Source organism: Salvia hispanica, chromosome 4 (assembly GCF_029641045.1).
Source record: "Salvia hispanica isolate PSC_SH4W2 chromosome 4, Shi_PSC_v1, whole genome shotgun sequence".
Classification (NCBI taxonomy): Eukaryota; Viridiplantae; Streptophyta; class Magnoliopsida; order Lamiales; family Lamiaceae; genus Salvia; species Salvia hispanica.
Window position 1 is genome coordinate 2,460,895 of NC_142695.1, and position 15,810 is coordinate 2,476,704.

General features: G+C 36.8%; 1 protein-coding gene and 1 long non-coding RNA gene across 7 annotated transcripts; one reads left to right on the top strand and one right to left on the bottom strand.

Moving 5' to 3' along the window:
• Positions 1 to 1,840: 1,840 nt before the first annotated feature.
• On the bottom strand, positions 1,841 to 6,405 carry LOC148927058 (putative disease resistance RPP8-like protein 2). 3 transcript variants are annotated; one of them, XM_089057565.1, is made up of 4 exons: positions 5,379 to 6,405; positions 2,879 to 4,658; positions 2,382 to 2,657; positions 1,841 to 2,163 (listed from the first exon to the last, which is right to left on the bottom strand). In XM_089057565.1, exons 1-2 carry the CDS (start codon positions 6,376 to 6,378, stop codon positions 2,890 to 2,892), a joined length of 2,769 nt encoding a protein of 922 aa, XP_088913691.1. In that variant the 5' UTR covers positions 6,379 to 6,405; the 3' UTR covers positions 1,841 to 2,163; positions 2,382 to 2,657; positions 2,879 to 2,889. The 3 variants fall into 3 exon arrangements, with proteins under 3 accessions (XP_088913691.1, XP_088913689.1, XP_088913690.1); XM_089057563.1 differs by having other exon boundaries at positions 1,841 to 2,233; XM_089057564.1 differs by having other exon boundaries at positions 1,841 to 2,233; positions 2,382 to 2,727.
• A 6,339-nt stretch (positions 6,406 to 12,744) lies between these two features.
• Positions 12,745 to 15,524, top strand: LOC148927059 (uncharacterized). 4 transcript variants are annotated; one of them, XR_016128637.1, is made up of 6 exons: positions 12,745 to 12,885; positions 13,070 to 13,154; positions 13,560 to 13,680; positions 13,761 to 13,840; positions 13,933 to 14,023; positions 15,166 to 15,524. It is a non-coding gene; the product is annotated as an uncharacterized LOC148927059 (long non-coding RNA). The 4 variants fall into 4 exon arrangements; XR_016128634.1 differs by having other exon boundaries at positions 13,560 to 13,840; XR_016128636.1 differs by lacking the exon at positions 13,560 to 13,680 and having other exon boundaries at positions 13,735 to 13,840.
• The last annotated feature ends 286 nt before the right edge of the window (positions 15,525 to 15,810 follow it).

A 15,810-nucleotide genomic window follows, 5' to 3' on the forward strand; every position in this document is an offset into this window, starting at 1 on the left:
TCATTAAAATCAACAAAATCACTCTTTTCCGGAGTCATAGTATCAGTTGCACCACAATCAAATATCCATCCTCTCGTATGTGTATCAGATATATTTTGGACATGAAATGCAGCGGAAATATTGTATAGGGGTGCAAAAGAATTTTCAGACACATAAGTGGGGGCAATTTCATATTTTAGAGAGTCAGGGGTGCATTTAATCTAGGAATGGGGTCTATTTTCTAAATTATCAAACTGATGGGGTGTAGTTGCAATTTTCGAGTCTTTCTAGGGTTTGGTTTAAAACCAAACACTTTACCTCCTTGAAGCGGCGCCGCTGGTCGACTCTTCGTTCTCCCGGCGAAATATCCGACGCCCCGCACGCCGCCGCCGCTGGGCTGACCTTTCTGGTGGTTTCCCGATCCGACCCCGACTGTCTCCCTAAGGCTTCCGCCATCTCCTCCTCGCGATTGTCCGTCGCCGCCTACTCCAGCGGCAAATTTCGCCTGAGCTTGTGCGGATCTCGCCTTCCGTCGCTCCTCCCACCAATCTAGGTATCCCAATCGCTTAAAACATGTGTCCCATGTGTGTTTTTGTTTTCCACAATGGGAACACCACAATTTCGACGTATCTGGGCGGTCTCCCGGTCGGCTGTTGTTGGCGGTGGGGCGCGGCGATGGTCCATTCCGGTGCGGTGGTCGACTGCTCTGTGCAGCAAATCCGTGTCCGATATCCCCAAGTGATGAATCGGCGTTACTGCCGTCGGCGTCTATGGTGGGTGCAGCGGATGTTGGTGGCATGATTCGACGTCGAGCCGCCTCCGTCTTCACCCACCCGTAGGTTGCCGCTACTGATGGGTATGGCTCCTCCTTCAAGATCTCTCGCCGGATTACATCATACTCCTGGTTTAGTCCCGTTAAGAACTTGATCAATCTCTTCTCATTTGAATGTACTCTGTATTGATCTAATCCTTTGTCGCAGCAAGTCACAGGCTGCTTTTGGCAGCGATCAATCTCCACCCATAGTCCGTGGAGTTTTCGGTAATATGTCTCTAAGTCGAGGTTTCCTTGTCTGATTGCGATTACTTTATCTTCCAGATCGTAGATGAGATCTTTGTCCGCCTTGCTCTCGAATGTTACAGCGAGGCTATCCCACAATGCTTTTGATGTTTGGTGATGGGCAAAATCAGCGATTATGTCGTTCTCAATGTTGTCGACGATCCAGGAGAACACCACCAGGTCGTTCTCCTCCCACTCATCGAACCCTCTGCTCCTCCCTGATTCTGGAGGATCGTTCTTGATGTAGGAGTACGCCCCTCGGCCTCCGATCTTCACCTTGATCAGCCTTGACCATAAGGGATAGTTCTTTCCATTCAACTTGAATGCTATGGTGATGCCCTTGCTGTTTCTCAAGCTTTTCTGTTCTGGATTCGGTTTGGTATCTTCCTCTGTATCTGACATATTTCTGTGTAGGGTTCGGTCAGTTTGCTGGTTTCATTTTGGCTTAAAAAAGGTCGGGAATTGGTATATCGGCTATGATGAAAATTTTCTGAGCCAGGATCGTTACTGCTCTGAGGCCATATTAGAAATCGGTGGAATGATTCAATCTTATTCATACAAAAAACTGTACAAGGACTAGAGCTTATATAGACTAGTTTATCTTTATACATGGTAAACCTAATTTACATTAATTTGCATTCTATCTATGGTATGATTTGATTCCATATATTGTGCTCCTGATCTCGCGTGATTTCTTTCCAACAAAAAATATACTCCCATATAACATTAATAGCATTTGTTGGACACAACACACAAATCCACCAACATTCAATTGTGGGTATTTGAAAAAACAGAAACTATAAGTTGTATACAAGAAAACAAATTGATAGAATATCACGAAGATATATGATACAGGCCAGAAAAGATAAGTTCGTATTGCTCAACTTATATAATACCTAAACCTATGTGGTTCGACTCTCATAATCTGATCCGGGAAAGAACCACAAAGAAAACCCGGATGAAGTTAAATAACCGACTCGATAACAAGACTTAAAATAGACTCAACTCTATAAAGAAATAACTATACATAATCTTGGAACATATGAAGTGGATGTCGGTTGCGGTGCGGATGTGTTGGAGCCGATGCAGGTGGCTCAGGTGTTGGTCGTCGAGGTGCGCTGGAGAGCCTAATTATTAATATGAGAGTAATAATTAATAATTAGAAATCAAAGCTCCGTTGGACCGGAAAGTTATCATCTGATAAAGAAATTATAAATTGCACGAGGTTAAGATCATTATGTATATATAGCAGTTAGTTATATAGAAAACACAAAAGAGAAACAACTTCCCTAGCCAATATATATATATTTATACAATTAATAATGTATGGTCACAAATTTATTACCTCCAAAAACATCAGGCACTTGCTCCTAAATTCTCAGCTTACAGCCAAGAATCTTCTTCACAATATCACTCGTCTTAGAATGGACCCTTAATATTCTTCTCGACAAGTGGCCCATAATCTTCTTCTTCTACTCTCACTATAAATTCTCTTGGTATAAACTCATTGATTCCCATCAGTCGAAGAGAGGAGCTCAAACCATCAGGAACCTTCTCCAAATTGGGGCACTCCAAGATGACAATGGAAGTAAGTTTTGGTCGTCGAGGTGCGCTGGAGAGCCTAATTATTAATATGAGAGTAATAATTAATAACTAGAAATCAAAGCTCTGTTGGACCGGAAAGTTATCATCTGATAAAGAAATTAGAAATAGCACAAGGTCAAATTCATTATTTATATATATAGCAGTTAGTTATATAGAAAACACAAAATTAAGAGAAACAACTACCCTAGCCAATATATATATTATATAATTAATAATGTATGGTCACAAATTTATTACCTCCAAAAACATCAGGCACTTGCTCCTATTATACTTTTCTTGACAAATGGCCCATAATCTTCTTCATTTACTCTCTCTATAAATTCTCTTGGCATATTCATGATTTCCATCAGTCGAAGAGAGGAGGAGAATCTCAAACCATCTGGAACCTTCTCCAAATTGGGGCATTCCATGATGCACAAGGAGGTAAGTTTTGGCATTGCTCCTTTTTCCACTTCCCATTTCTTTAAATCTTGCAACTTGCCTAATCGAAGGAGCTTGAGTTGTGGAAATGAATTTGAACGGAAAATTATTGTTTCTGCCATCATGACAAAGTCCTTTAAAGTTAGCTCTTGCAACATGGGATACTTTCCAAACTCCTCCACGTCTACCTTACCCTTGCAGTTATATAGTCCCAAACTTACTAAGTTCTGACACATCCCTTGTTTGTAGTATGGAAAACTTCCACTCATATTGCATTCATCCATCTCCAAATTAACCAACGATGCAGACATCAACCCCTCATTTAAAACCTCCATATCTTTCTTTGAACTTAGATCACATGACTTAACCTCAAGACGAGTCTCACGTAATTGGCTATTTTTGTTGCTCAACACAATTGACATGCTATCCGCATCCCAAACACTAACATCTAGACTCTGTAGACTAATCAATTTAGGGATATCCGCAATGCAACAAGTCTTACTAGAGATGTATTCTAATGTCTCCAACTCGTGTAGCCCATCTAGTTTTAGTTTTCCCCCTCCAATCACTTCTACATTAGTCTTGAGAAATAGATGCTTTAGTCTTTTCATCATACAAAGCACATTTGGCAATCTAATTCCATTCCGGACTCTCAAATCTAAGGTCTGTAGGTATGGCATGTTGTATATAGACTTTGGTAGCTCTCTCACAACAGAATTCTTCAAACTCAGATATCTTAAATGAATAAGTTTGCCCACCTTGATTGGTAAATTTCCCCCTTCAAACTCACAACCTTCTACCACGAATATCCTCAAGTATTGCGACATCTTAAAGTCAATCGTACTCTCATTGAAGCCAATGGTTGATTCAAATAAAAATTCTATAAAAAGCATAAACGATCTAAGACCTTTAACTTCCTCTAACCCATCTATACCGGACACTTCACCCAAGAAGTCACAACTGATGGCTAATCTGCTTATGGAATTTCCAATGGATGGAGGTATTACTAACCTTGTTTGAGTTGGTGAAAGAATTTTGGTCAGATATTTAGAAGCATCAATGCACTTCAGAAACTTCTCTTCTTCAGCTTCAGCTTTAGAAGTGCAGAGATCATGCATCAAATCATGAAGCCCACATGTACCGAACTTGTTAAATGGAGAGTAGTACTCAGCTTTATGGAGTTGAACCATACATCTCATAACAAGTTCTGTTAGATATCTTTGGGCCACATCTCTTAGAGTCTCGTTAGGTCCTTTATCTTGGTATGAAATGAAGCCTTCCGCCATCCACAATAGATACAATCTCTCTATATCAATATTGTGATCCTCGGGAAAACATGCTAAATAGAGGAAGCATGGCTTCAAGTAATAAGGCAGGGCATCATAGCTTAACTCTAGCACCTGTTTTACTCTTTTGTACTCTTCAACGCCTTCTCCATGCCTTAAATATATGTTCGCATTTACCTTTTTCCATTCTGGTAAATCGTAATCTTTTGAGCGCAAAATCCCTCCAATAACACGAATTGATAATGGTAATCCTTGACACTTTGATACAATTTCTCTTCCAACCTCTTCTAAAGATTTTAAATCTGTGTCAACTGTCACAATACACACAAAAAAATAAGATGCAGACATTCAATTTATTTTTAAAAGAAACAAATGAAAGTAAATAGTGCTCTAGATCAATTTCTAGTTGTGGGCAGCCTTACAACATGGAGTAGTACAATTCATCAAATTAAAATGAATGGAGTGCTCTAGATTATTTTTTATCTCTCTTCCTAACTTAACGATTCATATCACATCACACTGCCACCTTTGTCTATCTTGATTATATATATTTTTTCCTATTAAATAGGGGCATGTATTTGGATATCATATTGAATTTATACATTATCCGTAATAATTCAAAAAATATAATCTAATCATAAATTTAATTCCAAAAGTCCCAGTTGCTTTTACTTAATCCAACCTGCAACGACACATTCGAAACATCTTGTAACATGAAAATTCAAAAATCCGAAGAAGTTAGTTACAATACACACAAAGAAAACATAAACCAACCAAAATAGTGTTATGATCAAATAATAACTAATTTAATGCATAACTTTCAATTTTATAATTCGACATAACTTCATCAACACTATCATGTAATTTTAAATATATAATACAAGACAATTAATAAAGTTATAGTATGTCTTTATATTGATAATTTTAATATAAAAAATTGAAAGAGTTATATGTTCAGTAATGCTATATTTAGATGACACACTCTAATTACACAATTATAACATCGAAGAAAGAAGAGTTAAACTTCTGACCTGGAGATAAATTTGCTACTTTTTGAAGTAAAGCCCAACCTTCATCTTCTGTAAGCAACTTCAACTTGTGAGGTTCGGATTGTTGATTAGCAATATTCTGGGAGCGAGTGGTGAGAATGACATTACAATTCACCGGAAAAGCTTGCTTTATGATCTCCCAATGAACATCTTCCCATATATCATCTATCACAATCAAACATTTCCTCTCCACCATTAAACTATGAATTCTTGTGACCAAATCATCAACGTCCAAGTCTTCAATGTTTGTTACACTGCTATCAAGTTGTTTCAGAATCTTGCCCAAAATGGCCTTATGTTCGAATTGTTGGGTGATGCAAACCCATGCTCGAGCGTAAGATTGGAGGTCTGCGTGGTTGTACACCTTTTTGGCGAGAGTAGTTTTTCCGAGACCACCCATCCCATATATCTTCACTACTCGTTTTCTTCTGGTTTCGTCCTTCACCTTGGAGACCAAAAGCTGGATGTCTTTCTCCATGCCCACGAAATCATGCTCAACCTCATGAGCATACGTCTGTCTCAACAGACGCTGCTGCTCAGCCTCCTGCTTCGAATGAGATGATGAGCCTTGATGATCCAACTCCGACTCTAACTTGTTAGTGAGCTCGGCCAAGGCTGATATTATCGAGCGAGCCTCTTTTCCAACCTTGCGGGCACTGCAACATTCAAGAATGATGCAAATGTATCTTTGAAATTTTTCCATGAGAGTCTTTCGTCCTTCCTCTTCGGATTGCACTTCAACGGCATACGTTTCGAGCAGATTCTCAGCTTTTTCCGCCAGATCTTTGAGTTGGGAAATGTAAAGCTTCAGAGATGGAGAATTGTGTCTGTCTCTGTCAGCTTTCATCAACAAGGCATGGATGCTTCTCAGATCAGCTTTGACTTTCTCAACATCACCGCCAACACTAAGCAGAAACTTAGTTTCTTCAACCAGCAAATCACGAAGGATTTCCAGAGCAGCATTTGCAACAAATTCTGCCATTCTATTTTTTCTCTGTTTTCTCTCTTCTTTTTTTTTGGCCTGCTTTTGATCAGTAAATTAGCAATGCGAACGTAGTGGGACCTCTGGAAGTAGGTAAGCTTATTGAATGTTATATTTTAAATTTGATGTCTGTATCCACGTTGTGGGTCCCATTTTCGAGCATTGGGAGGCCGATATGTTCTTGCAAAAAGGTTGAAACCTCATCCTTGCCGACAGTATTATAAGGGATGTTCAATCAGGGTATGTAGTGGCCCGATAAAGGGGAGGGCCTAACTCATTGTCTTGCCAGAAATCCACCTCCCAAGGCCTCACACTTGTACCTGAGAGGTGTTGCAACTACACGACACAACAGTAGTGGGAAGAGAAGAAAAGCCATTTGTTTCGATGCGTGTTTATTTTCTGCGATTCTTCTCCGCATTGTCATCGGAACAAAGGGTTTTTCTTCTCTTCGTGGTTATGTCATCATCGTCAATAATGGATCGTCATATCGATTAATATCCCCTAACCCTTGCTCATATTTGATCAATTGAAAATTAAGAAATTCAGATAAATGGGAACAGCATCTGAATATTGAGAAGATAAATTGGTATTTTGCAAAGAAAATTTGAATTTCACCCATAGAGAATGCGACATAAAAATGAACAAGTAGGTATTTATAAGTGAAAAAATGATGACAGAACAACTATAATCTTTATATGATTCTAGAACGCATACTCCATGTCTTGTTCTCATTTATGAAAGTGAAAACTTGCTACCTAACCAAGAACTCAGATTTTGGAATTTTGGACTCTTTTCTTCAACCAGCAAACCGAGAAGGGTTTCCATAAACACATTAGTAGTAACAGATTCAGCTATCCTATTTTTTATTATTTTCTTATTTTGTGTAGATTAGTAGTATAAATTAGATCTTGTGTTATTGCTTACTCTATTCATCAACCAAATAATGTCTCAATTATTATTTTGAGATAGTATCTACGTTTTAAAGTTTTACATAATACAGAGGAGGAGACCGAGTAGTTTACTAATGATTAACGTATTTCCAATTAATAATGTGATAGCTACAACCACGTGGTGGGTCCATTATTATTTATTAGCTTCGTGTAGTACTAGTACTACCTTATCTTGTTTCAATAATTCAAATGTTGTGTTAAAATTCTAATATCTTGTCCTACATCAGCTTGGTAACGATCCTAGTTCACCTATAAATGTATGAATAACCCTCTTCTTTATAAGGCCTTTTAAGGGGTGAGTGGTCTATTTCTAATACGGTGTCTTTTCTCTTTCGTCACTTTAGGATCACGATCGTCCAAGGCTAACTATTCCGTCAAATTATAACATTTAATGTTTTTTATCCCAATTTTGACCAAATTATCATTTTTGTTGATAATTTTTTAATAAATTCTACAATATTAATTATTATTAGAATAAAATTATATTTAAAATAATACAGTATAACTTTTATTTCAAAAACCTTAGTTCTCATTCACGATATTAATCCTCTTCTTCCTCTTTCTTTCATCCACAACTGCGTAAGAAGCGAAGAACCCTAGTTCTTGAATGACTCAACTGCGTCAGCTATCGAGCGTTCGAGCTACAGCTGAGGGTCTGGGTCCGACGAGTGGCAACCGACGTAATAGTACCATCAAAGTCACCTAATTTTTGAATAAAAAGACAACTACCATCAAGCTCACATCATTCCTTCATTCTAGTGATTCTCGAAGACAAGTTGTCTCTTTTCAATATCAAGCAAAGAAATTGAAGGTATTACAAATTTAGGAAAAAGAGAGGCGAAAGAGATTGTTTGAAGACTGGGATTAAAGAAGAGTATGGCTTCTCGGTCTATAATTGTTTGAAGGACAAAGATTAAATTTTAGAGTGTCAAGAAGAGCGGCACAAATTTTGGTACTCAATGTGTCCACCAATGCTTTACCAAATTTGACCAAATATAAATTTAAGATAGGCAGTAGAAGGTGAGTTGAACGGGTTAGAGAAGGCCAGTCTTACTTTTATATAGTTTTAGAGTAGAGTCCATTTTTAGTTTTACACATATACAAATTTGGTCTATAACATTTACGGTTTGATTTTTCAATCATGAATAAATAAAAATGGTACGAAGATGGTCCATTTTGAAAGACATTATCACAAATTAACGGTCAATGCTAATTAACTAATTTTTGACATAATTAGAATACTAATCTATAATTAGTTAAAGACTAAAATCCATTTTGGTTATAAAGACTAAAATCCATTTTGGTCATAAATATATGACCATTTTATGAAAATATGTGGCTTAATATGAAACAAGTGGACAAGAGTAAATTGTTGCAAACTAAAAACACAAATACTCCTAGACCTATTTTTTTAATTTATACTCAGACGCATTTTTATTTATATTATTGATATTTTTTTATGTCTATACATATTTTTGGGACTAAAAAGATACTCCCTCCATTCCATAGTAACAGCGGCGTTTTTCCATTTTCGTCCTTCCATAGTAATAGAGTCATTTCCCTTTTTAGTAAAAGTCAACACATTTTTTCACACCTCACTACAAAAAAATCGCATTTTAGTGGCGGAAATATCAGCCACTAAATAGCAATTTTCCGTCACTAAAGGTGTTAGTGGCGGATTTAGTGGCGGAACAGAACCGCTGCAATATATTCGCCGCTAAAATATCAGTGGCCTACTTTACTCTCTCTTACTTTTTTATATCTTCATCTCTCTACTTTTTTTATTTTCCACTTTATTCTCTCTTTACTTAACTCATCTAACGCAACTTTTCTTAATCTCTGTGACGAAAAGTTTTGCCTCCATTACTATGGAACGGAGGAAGTATTAATTAGTCTAAAACCCAAACTACTAGAGTTAGGCTTGAAAATTTTTAACCCGATAAATTAGTATTATTAACCCCTATTAGATTAGCTTGCAAATCTATTACTGCCGGACCGATTGACATTTCTACTGGTGCATAAACAACAACTATTCAAACACAATATTATTCGTTTTCTAAAAAAAAAATTAATGCTAATTGATCAAATATTATTTTATTAATCAGTTGCAGTCATTTTCTTAGGATATCACCAAACCTTGTTCGCACCATCCAGCCGGCCGGCCGGCCAATCTCTCCCCATTTTTTTTTCCCTTTATCACTTCGCTTTCCCAAAATCAAATTAACTTGGAAGAAAAATGTCGACTCGCATTATCTCCCTCAAAACACTCACATCTCACACCACCCTCAAATCCCCTTCCCTCCGCTGCCGCCACCGCATCTCCACCGCCGATGCAGCATATACAGATGCTCGGCCAATCCCAGCTCCAAAACGTCGTCGTACTGGAGAGCCACTTCACCCCTCCCACCACGAAACACGAGATCGACGACAGCCCCCGCCTTGGCACGGGCTTCTTCCATCCACTCCGTCGCCCCCCTCTCCCCCTCTGATCACCGCGCCGAGATCGCCCGAACCCTTGCCTTCACCTACCGCGGCGCCGTCATGCTCACCACCCCCTCGCCCTCAATTTCTACAGAGGCATCGCGATGCCTCTGCTCCAGGTGCTGGAGCAGAGCGATGAGACTCCGTCAGTCTGCAGCCGCGGCTGCAGACTGGCGGACTCGCCACCGCAAAAGGACGATATACTTCTTGTTAGATATTTTAGTGTAATTGGATTAACTTGAATGATCGTTATTATTATAATGATACATCATTTAAGTATGGAGGTGCGGAGTGCACGCTTATTTGAATTCGTTATAATATTAGGAGCGAAGCTCCTAGATAGATGAACGGGGTCCGGGGGCAGCGCCCCCGGGTAGCGGGGTCCAAGGGGCAGAGCCCCTGGCTGGGGAAATTTTTTATTTCCGACAAAGTCACTGTATCGGAAATTCATCCGAAAATAAAATTTCCGAAAGTCGAAGGACTAAATTGCAATTTTGGAAACCTTTGAAATTCGGTTATTTTCGGTTTCATTTCCCAACAGGTGCAATGTTTCATTGCACTGTTTCATCTTCTTCTTCTACTGATCATTTTCTAGTTCAATATCATCGAAAATACAAACATATGATCTTCTTATACTCTGAATTTTATCCGATCAAACATTTTGGTTGAATCTCGAAATTGATTTGATCTGAAAGTGATAAACACGACTTTCAAATATTCGGTTTGTGTTTCTCTGTTTTATATCTCCCTAACACTTCTGGCGGTGGCGAGGCACCAGAGCCTGGGGCTGGTGATGATGGTGGGGAACGCGAGGGGGGAGAGGGGCGTCGGAGCGAGGGCGCCGTGGCCGTTGGACGACGGGGCGGGGTGGATCGAGCACGGGTGGTTTGGGGTGGGGATCGGGGAGGTGTGGGGAGTTGAGGGTGGTGTCGGTGTCGGTGTCGAAGATTGTGGGGAGTCCGTGGTTTAATATGGAGGGAGAGGTCGTCGGGGTTGCGTCGTGGGAGGTGAAGGACGAGTCGGATCGATTCTCGGTGGGGTTTGCGGCGCCGGCGTCGAGTGTGAGAGCGGTGGCGGAGTATGTGGAGACGAAAGGGAGGGAAGAATCGCTTGTGATGGATAGTTGGGTCTATGGTCATGTCTATTATGGACAAGATATTTGTTAACGATTTATTATGCTACTACTCCCTACTCCCTCAATCACACAAAAGATGTCACACTTGTGGGATGACACGGGATTTTAGGAGGTTTTATTTTGTGTGTTAAATGGAGAGAGAAAATATAATTTTTATATTCATATGAGAGAGAACTTTTTCCAAAAAGGAAAATATGATATCTTTTGTGGGACAAACTATAAAGGAAAGTGTGATATCTTTTTGTGGGACGAAGGGATTAGTTAGTTGCAACTTATTTCTTAATTTTTTAAAAACTGAATTATAAATTATCTCGTAGGTGTCTTTTAAACACATGGAAATGTTATGTATGTTTAGGATCGGCTTTCAAAAAATCACATAATTCAACAAAGAAGAGTACTATGATACTTTTGAAAATTGCAAACTTTGATTTATAATTTAGTTTTTAAGTAGTGTAGAAAGGATCAAAAGTTGACCATATTTCAAGATTTATTTATTAATTTACCCTTTTATTATAGAATAACATTTAAGTACGCTAATTTCCTAAAACAAAGTTGAATGATGTACATTAGTTTAAATATGCATCATTTCAACTTGACTATCGACTAACAGTGCACCTAGAATATGGCAAAATGGACCTTGAACCTCGTTTAGCTCCATCGCAGATTCTCTAATAAATGCAACGAGGTTTGCATCACCTCTTCTCGTTCCGTCGAGGTAGTTTATTAGTAAGAGCAATTCCAAGGGAGAGGGTAAATGGAGAGGTAAAGAGAAATAACTACCATTTTTACCTCTTCTTCATAAAATTTCATGCTCCAAGAGAAAGGGTATTTGAGGAGGTATTATACCTTCTTTCATATTGAGGAGGTATCTTTATCACTTCAAGATAGAAAAAGTATAAAGTTAGTTATTTTGTTTGCTTTTTGAATTTACCTTCTTTCCTTGGAGCCCATTACTTTTTAAGAAGTTATAATAACTTTTTTTAGGAGGTAAATGAGAAATATACTTTCTCAATATACCTTTTCCCCTTGGAGATGCTTTAAGGATTCTGTTTAAGAAATTAATTTGATTTTTTAATTTTTTAATTAAACATAGAGTAGTCATAATCTTAAAAATAGAAAAGTGTAATTTTAGAATTATGAAACACATTCAATTATAATAGCTACAAAGGTAAGAGAAATTATGTCTTTATTATATTACCAATTAATACTATTATGAAAATCTTAATACAATTACTAAAATTATGAATCATAATATTATTATGTTCTCAATTGATAACATATTATACAAATTTGAATATAATAGTACTAAAATTAGTGAATCATTTTATCGATTAAAAATGTAATTAAAGAAATCTCACTTCCATTATTATGCCAATTAAATAAGTAAACGTGGAATCATATTCATGGAATAATCAACTTCAACAAAATTAATTTGATGACTAACAAATGGCCCTAGGATACTAAGCTAAAATTAAGAAACAATTGTGATTAAGTAACTAATAATAATAATAATAATAATAATAATAATAATAATATAATAATAATAATAATAATAATAATAATAATAATAATAATAATAATAATAATAATAATAATAATAATAATAATAATAATAATAATAATAATAATAAAGTAAAATAATTATAGGAGATGGTATATTCCAACCAATTGGGCTGGATACATATTATGATTTCTCAATGTATGGCCCAATATTTTAATATTTTTTATCTGACAAATAACTTAGGTCCAAATATATATTCATAATTATTTTCACACCTAATGTCCTATAATGAAATAATTTTCAGATATTCATATATTGATTCTAATTTCTAAATACTATCGGCAAAATTCAGGTGAAAAAAGGAATTATATTTAATAAAACATCTTCTTCCTTTGATTTAACGACCGACTTCTGCTTTCACCGATTTCTTCGATTTTCAGGTGATTAATTTTGCAATTATATTTCAGAATTTCACATTGAATTTTGCCTGGGCATTAATTCCCTGTACACGTACGTGTGAATTATTGTTTTCTGTTGTATAATTGCATAAATTGTGTGAATTTTCAAAACCCTAATTGAACCCTTATTGATGATCGATTATCTGTGATGTTTTTATCATTGCAGAGATTACGAGTTGGAGCTTTGTAGATCAAGCATCTTTTTGAAGATTTTAACAGTGATTCTGACAAAAAAAAAGTTAACTTTGCAGGTACCCTTTTCTCTAAATGTTTCTGAATGGATTAGTGTTGTTTTTTTTTTTCTTCCTAAATTTTGCTGCTGTCAGATATAGTAGGCTATGGTAACTTACTGTTTATTGAATCTGAGTATTTGCTGGTTTTTTCTTTTGATCACATGGTATAATTGTTTTCTGTTGGTAGTTGATGTGGATTCTTAGCTGTGTGAGGAGAAGCATTTATTTTGGATTCTAAAGTTTGTAGGTGATATTTAGATAAATGGATAGTGCAAAAATGTATTTTGAGCAAGTGAGGTGTCCTAATTATGAATGCAAGCTAGTTAATTAAGTGGATTTTTATGGAGCATTAATTAAGCTCAATTATTTTTAACACAAAAGTTCAACATTTAGACTATCTGCGATAAAGAATAAATCTTTCAGAGAACTCAAGGTAGTTGTTACGGATTGAGGTATTAGGAGTCGATATAAAAGTTCCAGATTTGGTATAGAGTTAAGGACGTAGCATCCATCGAATTATCTGGTTACATTGTCCGAGCCCCAAGTAAGTTTGCATCTCCCCTCCGATTTTATTTCGTTCAATTTAATTTGCATTCAGTTGAACCCTGTAATTCATCTATGAAGCGACGTCGTCAGAAGGCAACAGAGAGGTCCTCAGTTCAAAATTCTAATTCCTCTGATCTACGCCCCTGTTCTTCCTCTCAGTAAGTCGATTTTCTCCCGTTGTTGTGTGTATTTTGGCGCCGTACAAATCGATCGGCGTAATTTCCCCTAATTCTCGGTTGATTGGCTGCAGTTCGGATTTCACTCCGGCATAAACCGGTTTTGAGGGATCGATTGTTCACCGTAGCCTTGGCAGGAGCTTTCGCGCATGGATTGTACTTGGTGTATCCTTTAATTATGCCTCTCTGTGTGTGTATATGTGTATGTGTGTGTAAAATGTGAATGATTTGGGGGTAAATTTGAGTTTATCAATTGAGCATTGCTGCTGATCTTAGCTGAGTAAGATGGGTAAATACCTAGAAATATACATTTGGCTTTGTTAGTGCTTGTAGCTTTGAACAGTTAGCTTTGAGAAGAGATAATCTTGCATTTACGAAAACCTTGGATTCTGAAACCTATTAGGATGCTAATGTAGTTTAACCTCTGATTGTGTTTGTTATAGTAACCTTGGCACAAAGAAGACCCTCCAATCTCTGCTGATGCATCGTTACAGACTGGATAACTATTTAGGTTCGGGTTGATAATGATGTTGTGGTGAATTTGAGTTTTATCTATGTGAGTATTATTGCTGCTGCTGATCTTAGCTGAGTAAGATGGGCAAATACCTAGGGATATATTTTGCTTTGTTAGTGTTTGTAACTTCAAATTGTAAGCCACGAGAAGAGAGAATCTTGCAATTTTTCGAAAACCTTGGATTCTTGAACCTGTTACGATGCTAATGTAGTTAAACCTCTGGCTGTGTTTATTATAGTAACCCACCCTTGCATAAAGAAGAGGAGTTGGATATGCTCCAATCTTTGCTGATGCATAATTACAGATTAGATAATTATTTTAGGAACCACTGGTTTAGTTGAGCTTGAGCCTTGTGTTTTCTTCTAACTATTCTGGTTCCTTAGTCAAAACAATGAAGGTAAGTTTCATGTTCATTAAGAAGAAGCTTATATAACAATTATCCTTATTTGTATGACGATGTTTCATATTTAGGAAAATGGTAATTGTTTAGTATTTTTCTGAACTGGTACAACAATGTTTCCTTAGATGCATATTTATCAATTTGGCTAGTTGCAACTCTAGTCCTCTGAAAATCTTGATTGTATAATACTAGGAAAGTGTGTTTAAAATTCACTTAGAAGTCCAAGTCGTAGAGGGTTGAGTCCTTTCGAATAGAAGTATATTGCAGGAGTGATGTGTTCTCTACATTTAAATTTTAAACATAGTTTTTTATTTTCCTTTTTCCCGAAACTTTTCAGCTTATGTATCTTGTGTTTAGTTGTTGCTTCTTGTTTTTCCTTATATGCTTGTTCAGAACTGATATGAGCAAGTGACTTGATGGAACAAGGACGGAACTGTTTGGATGAAGGATTGCCTAGATGCCTGTATTTCACTTCATTTCTTGGGAATTCTTCATGACATTTTTGCCAAATCGGAACTTCAAGTGTCTCTGGACATCTATCCATATTTTCCTTATTTTCTAATTTGTGTAATCCAAGGAAGATAAATAATAGGCACAACTAATGTACCAACATTTGTGAGAGATTTAGAATTTCACAGCAATAATAGGCTGGCCGTTAATGGCACATCGATAATTGGAGCTGCCTTTTTGAGCAGTATGGTGAAATGATAACTTAGTTTCAGCATTTTATGTGATTGAAAATGCATTTTTGAGCTGATTCTGTTTATGTCTGTTTTTCATTCTATAATCTGTGAGAATGGACTGATTTGTCTGGTGTCTATAAGCAATTGTTTATCTTGAAGAATGAGGATTCTAAATAAGCTTATGATTTTCGAAAATTGTAAGTTTTGGTTTCTTCATTTTATCCAATTATTCTGTGCCTGCTCTTGGTTTTATCTTTACTAAATTTCTCGCAGTATAGTGTTTGATTCTAACTACTCAACTACTAACTTAAGAAACAAATTTCCATCTTTGTTTGTAGCATCATTCACTGTCAAA